We start from the raw sequence: 15,587 nt of genomic DNA on the forward strand, positions 1-15,587 counted from the left end.
AATGAACTCTTTTTTTTTGTTCGTTGAAAAAATGTGTAACCAAAAGCGAGACTTATGTCGTTTCTTTATTGATCTCTTCTTTTTTAGTGTGTGTGTGTGTTTGTTGTAATACATTTCATACAGAGATGATGTGTTGGATTTGCTGCTCGATGAGTGTTTGCTTTTTATGCAACGTGCTTGCTTGAGTAGAATAAATCAAACTTAAGTGACGAATGTATGAGAGGCACTGCAGAAACACTCGACGATGGGTGCACTGCACAAAGTATTAGTCGATAAGTAGCACTAGGATGACTTGCTGGTTAAAAGGGGGAAAGATGTGAGTCGTGTTAGGGCTAGAGAAGCTAAGCTTTGTTCTTTTGGGAGGGGCGAAGGATTTAGAATGGACGACCCATGCCGCGTCCCATCGGAGCCTGGGGCATTTCTCCGCCGGCCGATCTGGGACTCTTGATCGTTTCGTCGACCGACAAGATCATGCAGGTCGCCTCGCAGGCCGCCGTCAACGCGTTGATCTTGATGACCGACGGTTCCCACACGAACGCCTCGAAGTTGTCCGCAATGTGCTCCTTCAGGATGTCCACGCCGTACCACTGGCAACCTTGTGCGTGCTTCTGTCGCAGTTTGTTCAGAATGTTGGTCGCGTCGAAGCCGGCGTTGTCGCACAGCTGTCGGGGAATGATTTCCAGCGCCTTGGCGATCGCCCCAATCAGCAGCTGCTCCTTGCCGGCGATGGTGCGCGAGTAGTCACGCAGCATCTTGGACAGTTCCATCTCGATGGCGCCACCACCTGGAAAAGATGAAGCAAATTTAGTGAAATTTCAACTATAACTATGTTTCGTAGCTTCTTACCAGCAACAACGGAATCGTTACGGATCGTACGCCTCACGATCATGATGGCGTCATGCAGCGATCGTTCCGTCTCCTCCAGGAACTGTTCCGCTCCACCGCGCAGGATCATGGTGCAAGTTTTCGCGTTCGGGCAACCCTGGAAGATGTTGAACCGCTCGCCGCCGACCTGTCGCTCCTCGAAGTGGGCGCACTTGCCCAGCACTTTGTCGTCAATGTCCGTCACGGTAGTCATGACGGCGCCACCACACGCCTTCAGCGTCCGCTTGAGATCCTCTTCCTGGACGCGGCCAGCGCAGAACATGTCCCGGTCGGCAAAGTACTGCGTTGCGACGTCACCAATGGGCAGCTTGGACAGCACGACCTGAGCTCCCGACTTGTAGATCTTTTCCAGCTTGTCGTACAGGATCTGCCACTCGGCATCGACCACCTTCTGGTACTCGGCCACATTATCGACACGCACCTCCGCGTTGTCACGTTCGGCCTTCAGCTCCAGCTCGATGTTCAACAGCGCAATCTTGACGTTCTCGTACGATTTGGGCTGCATCTCGAAGCCGGCGTACGCGAAGGTCTTCTTGAAGGCCACACCATCAATCAGCATCGATTCTTCCAGCGCTCCACCGGCGATCTTCTTGATACCGATCATGTTCAACGGCAGCAACACGTCCAACGTCGTAACCGCGTCGACGACCATCTTCGAGAAAAAGTCCTTCTGCTGGTGAATCAGCTTCGAGTTCATCGCCGTGGCCGCGCACTTTTCCAGCAAGGCACGGTGCTTCTCGTTGTCGTGCTTCTCGATCTTGAACGCCAGCTCGTTGATGCGCGACACGCACAGGTTCAGCGCCTTCCGGACGGCCTTGATGGCAATCCGCGGATGCACGCCCTCCTCGATGAAAGGCTTCAGCTGTTTGAGAAATTCGCCCGCCAGCAGCACCACGCTGGTCGTTCCGTCGCCCACCTCGGCGTCCTGCGACTTGGCAATGTCGACGAGCGTTTTGGCCGCCGGATGGACAATATCCAGCAGCTTCATGATGGTGGCACCGTCGTTCGAAATGGTCGCCTTGCCGTTGTTCTCCACGATCAGCTTGTCCATGCCGCGCGGGCCCAACGTGGTGCGGACCTGATATGGAAGAGGTAGAGACAAAGAAAACTTATAGAACTGCGTTGTCGAGAGTGGACGTTGTCTGGGTTGCCGCCTCGAAACTTTTCGGTTGGTAAAATTTAAATTGTGCGTATTATGAAAAATAATCACCGACAAGATTCCGATACGGGAATGCCCTCTGTGAATTGGGCCGAAAATAGAGATAGGTGGGTCGGCCCGGATAAGAAGAAGAATCAAAGCCGGTAGCCGAAAACCACATTTAAACACTCTAAAACCGCGAGGGCCTTTAGGGCATCTCCACCGCAGGGACCTAATTTCGTTGCAAAGCTAATTTGGCACCCGCGTCAAGCCCACCGCGGTACTTGTGCGAGAGCTAATTTAGGTTCGAGTTCATCCGTGTTCATCCGAATCCAAACAAAACTCAGGTTAGCTCCGGGATCTACCGGGAGCAAATCGTCTGACGGATGGTTTTTTCAAGCAAAACAATGTTATTAGGCCAATGTGAGTTTGTAAACAAAGAGTTTATCCTGCTCACGTCAGTAAATGTTTACATTAGGAGTGATGATTAATTTTTCGGTTTCAATTCTTCGAGTTTGGAGGTATTTGCCCTCCTGTGCTGCAAGTTACGCATGAAAAATTACTTTTGACAATGTGGGGTGATGCAGTTTAGTTTTAAGGTCAGATTGGGGCTGTGTTTGAAAACATGCAATCCTGATCTTAAATTCTAAATTCTTAAATTCTTAAATTCTTAAATTCTTAAATTCTTAAATTCTTAAATTCTTAAATTCTTAAATTCTTAAATTCTTAAATTCTTAAATTCTTAAATTCTTAAATTCTTAAATTCTTAAATTCTTAAATTCTTAAATTCTTAAATTATTAAATTCTTAAATTCTTAAATTCTTAAATTTTTAAATTCTTAAATTCTTAAATTCTTAAATTCTTAAATTCTTAAATTCTTAAATTCTTAAATTCTTAAATTCTTAAATTCTTAAATTCTTAAATTCTTAAATTCGTAAATTCGTAAATTCTTAAATTCGTAAATTCTTAAATTCTTAAATTCTTATATTCTTAAATTCTTAAATTCTTAAGTTCTTAAATTCTTAAATTCTTAAGTTCTTAAATTCTTAAATTCTTAAATTCTTAAATTCTTAAATTCTTAAATTCTTAAATTCTTAAATTCTTAAATTCTTAAATTCTTAAATTCTTAAATTCTTAAATTCTTAAATTCTTAAATTCTTAAATTCTTAAATTCTTAAATTCTTAAATTCTTAAATTCTTAAATTCTTAAATTCTTAAATTCTTAAATTCTTAAGTTCTTAAATTCTTAAGTTCTTAAATTCTTAAATTCTTAAATTCTTAAATTCTTAAATTCTTAAATTCTTAAATTCTTAAATTCTTAAATTCTTAAATTCTTAAATTCTTAAATTCTTAAATTCTTAAATTCTTAAATTCTTAAATTCTTAAATTCTTAAATTCTTAAATTCTTAAATTCTTAAATTCTTAAATTCTTAAATTCTTAAATTCTTAAATTCTTAAATTCTTAAATTCTTAAATTCTTAAATTCTTAAATTCTTAAATTCTTAAATTATTAAATTCTTAAATTCTTAAATTCTTAAATTCTTAAATTCTTAAATTCTTAAATTCTTAAATTCTTAAATTCTTAAATTCTTAAATTCTTAAATTCTTAAATTCTTAAATTCTTAAATTCTTAAATTCTTAAATTCTTAAATTCTTAAATTCTTAAATTCTTAAATTCTTAAATTCTTAAATTCTTAAATTCTTAAATTCTTAAATTCTTAAATTCTTAAATTCGTAAATTCGTAAATTCTTATATTCGTAAATTCTTAAATTCTTAAATTCTTATATTCTTAAATTCTTAAATTCTTAAATTCTTAAATTCTTAAGTTCTTAAATTCTTAAGTTCTTAAATTCTTAAATTCTTAAATTCTTAAATTCTTAAATTCTTAAATTCTTAAATTCTTAAATTCTTAAATTCTTAAATTCTTAAATTCTTAAATTCTTAAATTCTTAAATTCTTAAATTCTTAAATTCTGAAATTCTTAAATTCTTAAATTCTTAAATTCTTAAATTCTTAAATTCTTAAATTCTTAAATTCTTAAATTCTTAAATTCTTAAATTCTTAAATTCTTAAATTCTTAAATTCTTAAATTCTTAAATTCTTAAATTCTTAAATTCTTAAATTCTTAAATTCTTAAATTCTTAAATTCTTAAATTCTTAAATTCTTAAATTCTTAAATTCTTAAATTCTTAAATTCTTAAATTCTTAAATTCTTAAATTCTTAAATTCTTAAATTCTTAAATTCTTAAATTCTTAAATTCTTAAATTCTTAAATTCTTAAATTCTTAAATTCTTAAATTCTTAAATTCTTAAATTCTTAAATTCTTAAATTCTTAAATTCTTAAATTCTTAAATTCTTAAATTCTTAAATTCTTAAATTCTTAAATTCTTAAATTCTTAAATTCTTAAATTCTTAAATTCTTAAATTCTTAAATTCTTAAATTCTTAAATTCTTAAATTCTTAAATTCTTAAATTCTTAAGTTCTTAAATTCTTAAGTTCTTAAATTCTTAAATTCTTAAATTCTTAAATTCTTAAATTCTTAAATTCTTAAATTCTTAAATTCTTAAATTCTTAAATTCTTAAATTCTTAAATTCTTAAATTCTTAAATTCTTAAATTCTTAAATTCTTAAATTCTTAAATTCTTAAATTCTTAAATTCTTAAATTCTTAAATTCTTAAATTCTTAAATTATTAAATTCTTAAATTCTTAAATTCTTAAATTCTTAAATTTTTAAATTCTTAAATTCTTAAATTCTTAAATTCTTAAATTCTTAAATTCTTAAATTCTTAAATTCTTAAATTCTTAAATTCTTAAATTCTTAAATTCGTAAATTCGTAAATTCTTAAATTCGTAAATTCTTAAATTCTTAAATTCTTATATTCTTAAATTCTTAAATTCTTAAATTCTTAAGTTCTTAAATTCTTAAGTTCTTAAATTCTTAAATTCTTAAATTCTTAAATTCTTAAATTCTTAAATTCTTAAATTCTTAAATTCTTAAATTCTTAAATTCTTAAATTCTTAAATTCTTAAATTCTTAAATTCTGAAATTCTTAAATTCTTAAATTCTTAAATTCTTAAATTCTTAAATTCTTAAATTCTTAAATTCTTAAATTCTTAAATTCTTAAATTCTTAAATTCTTAAATTCTTAAATTCTTAAATTCTTAAATTCTTAAATTCTTAAATTCTTAAATTCTTAAATTCTTAAATTCTTAAATTCTTAAATTCTTAAATTCTTAAATTCTTAAATTCTTAAATTCTTAAATTCTTAAATTCTTAAATTCTTAAATTCTTAAATTCTTAAATTCTTAAATTCTTAAATTCTTAAATTCTTAAATTCTTAAATTCTTAAATTCTTAAATTCTTAAATTCTTAAATTCTTAAATTCTTAAATTCTTAAATTCTTAAATTCTTAAATTCTTAAATTCTTAAATTCTTAAATTCTTAAATTCTTAAATTCTTAAATTCTTAAATTCTTAAATTCACTGCGCGCTGGACTCACAATCCAGAGGTTACTGGTTGGCCGACAGCTATAAGGACAACTTTTTTTTACTCCATTAAGACCAAAAAACTATATCTGTCCTTTTAATTTCAAAATTCTGCATTTTGAGATTCGGCGAGGATTTTCAATATTATTATATCGAATACAAGATTATTAAAACGTTTGTGATTTTCAGTCGCATTCAAAAAGGAAAATTCCAATTCTTCGATTTTTTCATCAGAACATATTGCAAACAAGCATCGCGCGAAGAAACGTCAAACGCCACTTTTCATTTTTGTAACTTTTTAGTTGCGTACCCACTTAAGAAAAATCTTTTCGTGGCCCTTTCCCTGACCATTTCTTGGGCGTTTTTTTATATGGAGTTTTGCGTATCAGCCTTTTCGATACAACTATTCAAAATATTTATAAATGAAAAATAATAAAAAAACGTATTCGTAATTTTATCTCACTCCCCACTGACGTGAGCAGGATACACCCTTTGTTTACAAACTCAAATTGGCTTAATAAAAATTCAAATAGGTTATGTTATTTTTAAATTTTGAACATTCATGTTTAAATTTTCTGTGATGTTTTGCTTATATTAAACTTATATTATTAACTTATATTATTTAAAAATACAAAAAATGATAAACTCCACAATTTTTCAATTAAATAAAGTCGTTTTGAACCAAATTACTCATTTTTTTTATATTCATGAAAATTTGTTTCCAGTTTTAGCTTTTCTCCGTAGCTAATGCACGTTTCCGCACCGCTGGGAGCTAATTTGGCTACTGAATCAAGCCCACCGCGGGGATCTAATTTATTCATTTTCCAATTTTAGCCGTTTTGTTGATCAAAATCAATGAAACTATGTTCTAGTATGATGGAACATGCTTCCAATTGCATTATATGTCCTAATTGTTTGCTTACAGCAATAAAATATCATTTTCAAATTTTTAAAAGCGTTCATCCGATTTGCTCCCGACATGTTTGCACCCCTACTTTCGCACCGCGGGTAGCAAAGCTAAAGCTAAATTAGCCTTCGAGTTCATTCAGCGAAGAAAATATTCATCGGGGATCTGTCGAGTAGCCAAGATAGGTGCTCGAGAAGTCCCCGAGCTGCCGGTGGCTAAATTTTTCAGCGATTTTTAGAATTATTTGTCTTTGTTTGGTTATTGGTAGTTTATAATTTTTTGTATTTTTAAATAAAAAATAATCATCCACCTATCTTTAATATAAGCAAACCATCACAGAAAATTTAAACATGAATGTTCAAAATTTAAAAATAACTTAACCGATTTGAACATTTTTTAAATTATGTATTAAAATTTAAATTATATGTAATTGGGCTAATTTGAGTTTGTAAACAAATGGTGTATCTTGCTCACGTCAGTGGGGAGTGAGATAAAATTACGAAAACGTTTTTATTATTATTATTTTTTTTATTTCATTTAAAAATATTTTGAATAGTTGTACCGTAAAGGCTGATACGCAAAACTCCAAATAAAAAAATGCCCAAGAAACGGTCAGGGAATGGGCCACAAAAAGATTTTTCTTAAGCGATAGGCAACTAAAAAGTAACAAAAATGAAAAGTGGCGTTTGACGTTTCTTCTCGCGGCGCTTGTTTGCAATATGTTCTGATGAAAAAATCGAAGAATTGGAATCCTTTTTGAATACGACTGAAAATCACAAACGTTTTAATAATCTTGTATTCAATATATTATCCTTGGCGAGATATTTTAACATTCTGCGGTTCTAGAGAGCGTCAGTCTGGCTACTGCGCAAAGTGCGGCGGTCTGTTCTGAACTGTAGGTTGGCTGCGACTATAAAGCGCACTTTGATTAGCGCAACGCATTTCACGACCACGTGTCATTTCAGGATACCAAAAACCAGCATGACTTTCTGAGCATGCTCTGCTTATTTCAGATTTTTTGCAACCACGTGACTTATTCAGATATGAAATAAAGCATGTTGATCGAGCATGCCAACAATTGAGCCTACTAAGGGACCTCTGCGATTTCCGCAACGGCGGGATACGATCGCAGTGGAATGATAATTAATCCTGATACCCGCAATAATAATATTGAAAATCTCCGCCGAATCTCAAAATGCAGAATTTTGAAATTAAAAGGACAGATATAGTTTTTTGGTCTTAATGGAGAAAAAAAAGTTATCCTTTTTAGCTGTCGGCCAACCAGTAACCTCTGGATTGTGAGTCCAGCGCGCAGTGAATTTAAGAATTTAAGAATTTAAGAATTTAAGAATTTAAGAATTTAAGAATTTAAGAATTTAAGAATTTAAGAATTTAAGAATTTAAGAATTTAAGAATTTAAGAATTTAAGAATTTAAGAATTTAAGAATTTAAGAATTTAAGAATTTAAGAATTTAAGAATTTAAGAATTTAAGAGCAGGATTGCAGGTTTTAAAATCCGCATTGGCTTATTTAAAAGGTTTTGCTTGAATTTTGCTTTTTACTCAATACAAATGACATATCTCTTGTATGTCTGGCAGTTGATCAACAATGCGTTGACCAAAATTTATCAAACACAGCCCCAATCTGACCTAAAAAACTAAACTGCACTAAACTGTCAAATGTAATTTTTCATTCGTAACTTGCAGCAGGGAAAAAATCTCCAAACACGTAGAATTGAAACCGAAATATCAATCATCACTCCTAATGTAAACATTTACTGACGTGAGCAGGATAAATCCTTTGTTTACAAACTCACATTGGCCCAATCACATTGTTTTGCTTGAAAAAACCATCCGTCAGACGATTTGCTCCCGGTAGATCCCGGAGCTAACCTGAGTTTTGTTTAGATTCGGATGAACACGGATGAACTCGAACCTAAATTAGCTCTCGCACAAGTACCGCGGTGGGCTTGACGCGGGTGCCAAATTAGCTTTGCAACGAAATTAGGTCCCGGCGGTGGAGATGCCCTAATGGTGCAAGATAATGAGTTTGGAGACGACCAGTTATTAGAGAAATCTAACATCACCGGGAAGAGCATACTAGGAATCCATTAAGATGAGATTTTAATCTATGGAGGAAATTTCGATTTTTTTGGGTAGGTTCTTTAAACATAATATGAAAAACAATAGCTTATAGGACCTTTTCAAAAAAACTTTAGATTTCAACTGTTCGGAACCATCCATAAACCACGTGGACACTTTTTTGAGAATCTGTTAAAATTAAGTCGCCCTGCGCAAAGTGGTGACTTATTCAATCGTTTCCAAACTTTAGGGAGTTGTTTAGGACCCCAAAAGGAACTGAAAAGTTGCTGTTTTCTAAGTAAGTTCAGCATCAACACTTCCCGTGCTCCTAATCTTTATTCCTGCCCCGGTGAATGGTGGAGATGGGAGCGGCCGGCAATGGATGGCTTTCATGGTGCTGCCTGTCCTGTTCAAGTAAAATTGGTTGTAATTCCCTTTAATTTATTTCTAAGCAACCTGGGCTGGACAATCATCACATATACATGACGAAATCCAGTCTGCAACCCGCTAAGATCACCATCTCCATGCGAATGGGAGTGGGAAAAGAAACTGAAAAGTAGCTGTGCTCACTTAATTTGGACAACTTAATTATTTTTTTTTTTTTCATACAGCCATATCGAGGTTTTTAAGCGAAGATGGCGTTCGAATGGTGAACGCCCGAAATGTCAAAATCACGCAGTGGTACCAACATTACGGAAAAAGTGTGCCATGGCATGACAGCCACATTCTTTTTTTCTAATGTTGGTGCTACTGCGCGATTTTGACATTTCAGGCGTTCGCCATTCGAACGCCATCTTCGCTTAAAAACCTGGATTACACCCTAAGGGAACATCTTAAGATGACCTACACTCAAAGTCAGAAGTATCCTTCAAAAGGGTACTTTCAATCCTCAAAAAGGATACTTTCTATCCTTTTTTAAAGTTCACCCGGCGTCACCCTTTTAAAAGGGTATGTCAAATTCAGTACATTTTTGATACCCTTTTAAAGGGTGACGACGGGTGAACTTGAAAAAAGGATACTTTTTACTTTGAGTGTAGCTGAAAAAATCTCATTCCTAGAACAAATCCGGTCATTCTGGCAGCTGTCTAAAGTTGCGGTACGTTTTTGACCAAAAATAATCTCTCGAAAAATAAACTTTGAAATATTTTTGTTGAAATTGCTCGAAAAGTACCCAAATGTTTGAAAGTCTCTACTTCAAATATTGTAGCATGTCAATACGATTCCTTCGAACTAGAAACACTGTTGGATGACTCGATTTTACCATATTTTTGGATTTGAGCATCATTCTAGTTTCATTTGACCCAATTCCATCCCCAATAGACACTGGCGGTACTTGAAAAGCACGTCCCGAGATATGAAAGGGTGTTTCATCTTCAAGGGTTTAATTTTGCCGAAATTCTTCGTAAAAATTTTTCAAAAAGGTTTGAAAAGGAGATAATCGGGGAAGCAACAACTTTGTATGGGAGTTGTTGTAGTCGGAGTCGCTTCAGACGCTACCTGACACACCGCAGCTGATAATAAACTAGCACCAAGTTACAGTTACTGCTGCAATTACTCACCGCATCGACAATCGACTGGCAGGCATTGATGTTGGAGATGAGCTGCGGTTTGCCCTGGGAGGTGTCGGTGCCTTCCTTCAGCAGTACAATTTGGGGTTGCTGCAAAAGAACATTGGTAAAAAGGAATTAATTCGGTTTTGCTTGAGTGAATCATCATGTTAGGGTAACGGTCGACAGTCGGCACTTTTTTCTGTCTTTGTGTTGGTGCTTCTTCCGCACAAGATCCAAGTGAGCTGCGCCCACACCATTCTGTTCTGGTTGAATGTTCCGGAATAATTTGCAGTTTTATTGCATAAATTCAAAAGTTTTTCGATTATTCTGGTCGACACACTAAAACAATACAATTTTAAAATAGTTGCACCAAAATTTTCCCATAAAACTAGCACAAAAGCCGCAAAAATTGCGCACTGAAAAACCATTTGGTCACGGCGTACGAAAACAGCATGTTTTCTGCTCGCCGGGAAGAAAACTCTGCTCACATGATTATTTTCACCAAAAATGCACAACTTTCAACTCAACTCGCTAGAACTTTACCCAACTTACCATTTTGAGGCTTGTGCTGGTGGAAATTGCTGGATTTTCACGGAAAATATGCAATTTAAGTACGAATTTCTACTCGTTCACTGAAAAACCTCAAACCGAGAGCACACATGAACGAAAAGACCGACTGCGGGAATTTGACAGACTGCGGCGGAGTCGATACTTCTGCCAGAAATATCGAAGCTCGCGCGTCTGCTTCCCACACGGCAGAACATCTTGCGTCTGGCGGCGGCGGACGTTTGTCGGGGGTAATTCAAGACACTATTTATTTATGTTGGGTTCGTGTCCTAGGTTGGTTTGGGACCTGGGTGTATTTTTGCGGTTTTCTCAGAAAAATATCGGCGAAAATTCGCTTCACACACACTAGTGTATTTCGCAACTGTCATTTGTCATTTTTCATTCTTTCTTTGTGCCTTTGTGCTCATCGCGTCCGCGTGGAATTTTCGGTCCGGAAAAGACGGACTTAATTCCGTTCCGTGCGTTCCGTGCGTCGTGTCCGCTTGTTGTTGGTAACCGGTCCAACCGTTCTTGCCCTCCAAACGTGCCCGTGCCCAGTTGAAACGATCCGTACCCCGCATAAGTGTGCCTTGTCCGTGAGTGAACCGTGCCGGAAATCATACTGTTCGTGGCAAGCCACGCATTTTTCTTTCGCTAATGATGGGGCACTTGCCCAGCTTGCATCGCGGGCCGCGGCGGAAAACGGTAAGTGAACCGTAATTCTGCGGAATCCTACATACGGTTTCCGCCGAATCGATTTTTGGGTTAGGTCAGGCTGGTGTTTTTCTTGCGTGCGAAGCGGTCCACCCATAGGCGTGCTCGAGGCGAACGCTGACGGCCCACGGGAGCTGGCCACTTTGAACGTGCACCGGAATGCCGCTGGTGTGAGTTTGGATCGAGATGATTGATCGTTTTCTGCTCTGGCATGTTGTCCTCGCCTTGAGTGCCACACTTTTGTCGGATTGTCTGGAATCTCCAACCGTACGCCATCCGATGCTTAATCTAACCCATCACTCTTGTTGCTTGGCCACCTCTCCAAGCCCGTCAAGTACCAAATCGTTACCCCGATCACATCCTCCGAGTAGCTCCTCCCCCGCCATCCCGTCGTTATGGCCACATCTTTGTTAACCACGACAGGTTCCTTTCGTCCATTTGGAGGAGCAGCAGATTCCACTACCTCGAACGAAATATAGAATTCATGAAATTTAGAATCAAAGAATTTTGAATTTTTTCCATTAAATTTTTTAAATTTTATTTCAGAATTTTAGAATTTTTATTTTTTTAAAATTCATAATTTTCCTTAACAAAAATTATTTTTTTATATCTTATAATATTTTGAATTATTATACTCCATTATTTAAAGATACAAAATCCTGAAAAAATATAAATTTTCGTTTTTTGAATTTTTGTTTTTCTGAATTTTGAAATTTCAGGATTCTGTCAGTTTATAATTTAAGATATTTTGAATTTATGCATTTGATTATTTTATTTATTTCATCTAAGAATTTTAGAATTAAACAAAAAAATATTTTTTGTATTTTAAAATTTCAAAACAATAAAATTAAAGTTTATGTATTTTAGAATTTTTATGTTTTTGAATGTCCAAATTTCAGAAAAAAAATTAATTTTCAATAAGCTTTAATTTTACTGTTCTGAAATTAATTTTTAATTCAATTTAAAAAAAATTGACTTCGCAGCTCTTCATGACAGAAAAGGTCCTACCTGACAGCTCGTTCCATCCAGCTGATCCATCGAAAAAATGTTGTCTTATCAATTAATTTCAATGCATTTTTAAATGAAAAAAGTATTAAGAATCGTATGATTTTTGATTTTTCGTATTTCAGAATTTTAAAATTTCTGAAAATAAAAATAAATAATTTAATAAATTTTAGAAGTTAGAGATTTTGTATATTGGAATTTGTGACTTCTGTAATTTTCATTTTTAAATTTTAGGATGCTAGATGAAATTTTAAAATTTCAAATTATAAGATTTAAGAATTTTGGAACTTCAGAATTTTAGATTTCTTAGGATTTAAGAATTTTAGGACATGAGAATGTTAGAATTTAATAAATCTGGAATTTAGGAATTTTTTTAAATGTTTTTGACAGATTTTTATTTTATTTTAGAGTTTTTTTGTATTTTTTTATTTAAGGATTTTTGAATTCCAGAATCAATAAAATAATCTTGTATAAAAGCATTTTTTAATTTTTGTCTTCTACAGTTTTTAAATATTAGGATTTTAAATTTCAGAATTAAATAATTTAGAATTTTAGAATTTTTTAAATTTGTATCTCTGATTTTTTTATTTGTTTATGAATGAAGGTTTTTTTTTTATTTTTGTATTTAAGAATTCTGGAATTTTTGGGATTCTGCAATTTTTTTTTTCGAATCAGGGATTTTATAATTGAAGAATTGTAAGATTTAAACAAGTTAGAATATTTGAATTTTCCAGGGTTGTTACGGACGGCGCGGATCGCGCGGATGGCGCGGATCTGGCGCGGATTTGCTGGCTAATTTTGCTCAGGCGCGGATTTCGCGCGGATGGCAATTTTGAAAATGTTTGTTTGTATTTTCTTAGTACGAAACGTCGAAAAATGAAGATAAAGATTATGTAGAAATTATTTTTTATATGTTTCTTGTCATTTCTTAACATCTCCGGCTCTGAATATTTAATTTCTTTTGAGTTTTGAGTAATGATTTTTAACCTTATTTATTTTTAATTTTATACTGGATTTATTCAATTTTTAATTTTGTAAATCAAATATTAAAAACTTTTCCCTAACATATAGACATAGGAATGTGTAACAAAAACTATTATTGGGGCTTGTTCTGGTGGGCGCCAAATATGAGCTTGATTGGACATAACAGAAGCTGGCCTCCACTTTAGAATTTTGGAATGGAATTTAATCGGTAGAAATATTTTTTTTCTAAATTTAAACATTCTTGGCGAAAATAAAAAGATCAGAACATTCCAAATTCAAAGCTTCAGAAATTCAAAAATTCGAAAAAAATAGTTTTATTAGTTTTTATAATAACAAAAAAAAAATCAAAATACATATTAATTTTTTTCGAAATTTCTAAAATCGTAATTTAAAAAATCTGAAATTTCGAAATTCAAAATTTTAGCAATCTGAAATTCAAAATACAAAAAATTGGGTAATCGAAAATTTGAAGATTAAAAAAAAATCAAAATTAAAAAGTCAAAATTTAAAAACTAAAAAATATCAAATTCAAAACAATATAGAAATTTTTTTCTCAAATCTAAAATGATTTTAGTATCCTTAAGCTTATAAATTCTAAAATTCTAAAATCCTAAAATCCTAAATTGTTAAATTCTAAAATTCTAAAATTCTAAAATTCTAAAATTCTAAAATTCTAAAATTCTAAAATTCTAAAATTCTAAAATTCTAAAATTCGTAAATTCGTAAATTCGTAAATTCGAAAATTCGTAATTTCGTAAATTCGTAAATTCTAAAATTCGTAAATTCTAAAATTCGTAAATTCGTAAATTCTAAAATTCTGAAATTCGTAAATTCTTAAATGTTTTTATTTTTAAATTCTTAGTTCTTAAATTCTTGAATTCCACAATTTTTGAAGTCCTTTTTATGTAAGAGATTTTGAAATTATGAGAAGACATTATTTTAAATATCGGAAATTAAATTTCTTTCGGAGTGAAATTTTAGCGAGGATTTTGGATTACAAACTGTATAAAAATTCTTAGACTTTCGAAATTTAAAATTTTATCATATTATTATTTTAAGGTTTAAATTTTTAGGTTTTTATATATTGTATTTTCTATTTTGAAGATTTTTTTTTCATGACCCTTGCCTTGACCGTCTCTTGAGGATTTTTTTTAAATGGATTTATTGCTTTCATTCTTTTGGAGCCTATATTTAAAAATTTGAAAGATTTTAGAGTTTTGGTAGTTAAGAATTTAAAAATTGTAGAGTTTAAGAAATACACAATATTTTTTAGAATTCTTGAATTTGATGTTTGAGTATTTAAGAATTCTCAAATTTTAGAATTATAGTATTTAAGAATGTTAGAAATTTAGAAACATGAAGTTTTATAATATTGCATTTTTGGTTTTTTTGAACTTTTGTTTTAATAAATTCAACATTTAGCAATTTGAATGTTAGAAATTTTTTGTTATTTTGTTTTTTAGAGTTTTATAATTTTTTGAGTTTTGGTATAAAAATTGAAGATTTTTTTGAATTTCAGAACTTTATAAATTTATAATTTATATTTTTTTTCAATGTTTGCATTTTTTAAATTTGGATACTTTTAAGTTTTAGAATTGTTGAATATCACAATTTTTAAATTTGATAATGTTAGAATGTTGGGGTTTTATAATTTTAAAATTATAACATTTTAAAAGTTTAGAATGATGAATTAAAAATAATTAAAAAAAAGAATTTTCAGCTTTTTAATTAGTTTCCTTTTCCAGATCCCGAATTCGGAGGCCGACTTGGAGCTCAACCCGGGATGCTACTGAATCCGTTGAAAAGCGTGACCGATTTCTAGAACATCACTTTGCCCCCCTTTGAAAAGTTTAAGATTCCGCCGGCGACGGTCGACCACCTCGACCAGCCAGAATAGATGAAGATGGAGATGATCCGCAACGTCGGGACCGTGGCCGTTATTAAGAAAAGCTGATGCAAAATGACGGTGACGGTCAGCCACCTCAGGCTGCGACTGAACCTTCCGGAAGAGGTTACAAAAGAAATGGTCCGCACAGCAGGGATCGTGGCCGAGTTCGAGAAAAGCTGAAGAATCCACCAGCGACGGTCAATCACCTCGGGCTGCTGCTGAACCTGCTAGAAGAGGGGAGGAGAAGGACTGGTCGCTCAGTCGATACCGTGGCCGATTTCAAGAACCTGTGAGTATAATTCATCATTTGTAAGTAATCTATACATTTTTATTAACACTCCTCCGTCCAAGGCGGAAAAAAAGTTGGAACGCTAACTTCAACTCGCTGGTTCTCAGCCA

General features: G+C 33.2%; 1 protein-coding gene across 1 annotated transcript; it reads right to left on the reverse strand.

The window, feature by feature from the left end:
- Positions 1–47: 47 nt before the first annotated feature.
- LOC120413998 (T-complex protein 1 subunit eta) lies at positions 48–10,759 on the reverse strand. Its single transcript, XM_039575007.2, has 4 exons — positions 10,604–10,759; positions 10,061–10,159; positions 847–1,963; positions 48–784 (listed from the first exon to the last, which is right to left on the reverse strand). Exons 1-4 carry the CDS (start codon positions 10,604–10,606, stop codon positions 375–377), a joined length of 1,629 nt encoding a protein of 542 aa, XP_039430941.1. The 5' UTR covers positions 10,607–10,759; the 3' UTR covers positions 48–374.
- Positions 10,760–15,587: the final 4,828 nt, after the last annotated feature.

Source organism: Culex pipiens, chromosome 3 (assembly GCF_016801865.2).
Source record: "Culex pipiens pallens isolate TS chromosome 3, TS_CPP_V2, whole genome shotgun sequence".
Taxonomy (NCBI): Eukaryota; Metazoa; Arthropoda; class Insecta; order Diptera; family Culicidae; genus Culex; species Culex pipiens.

Coding starts and splice junctions, on each gene's coding strand:
- LOC120413998 (XM_039575007.2), bottom strand. Junction 1,964..10,060: donor GCCAGTCGATTGTCGATGCG/GTGAGTAATTGC, acceptor CTTCCATATCAG/GTCCGCACCACGTTGGGCCC. Junction 785..846: donor TAACGATTCCGTTGTTGCTG/GTAAGAAGCTAC, acceptor CATCTTTTCCAG/GTGGTGGCGCCATCGAGATG.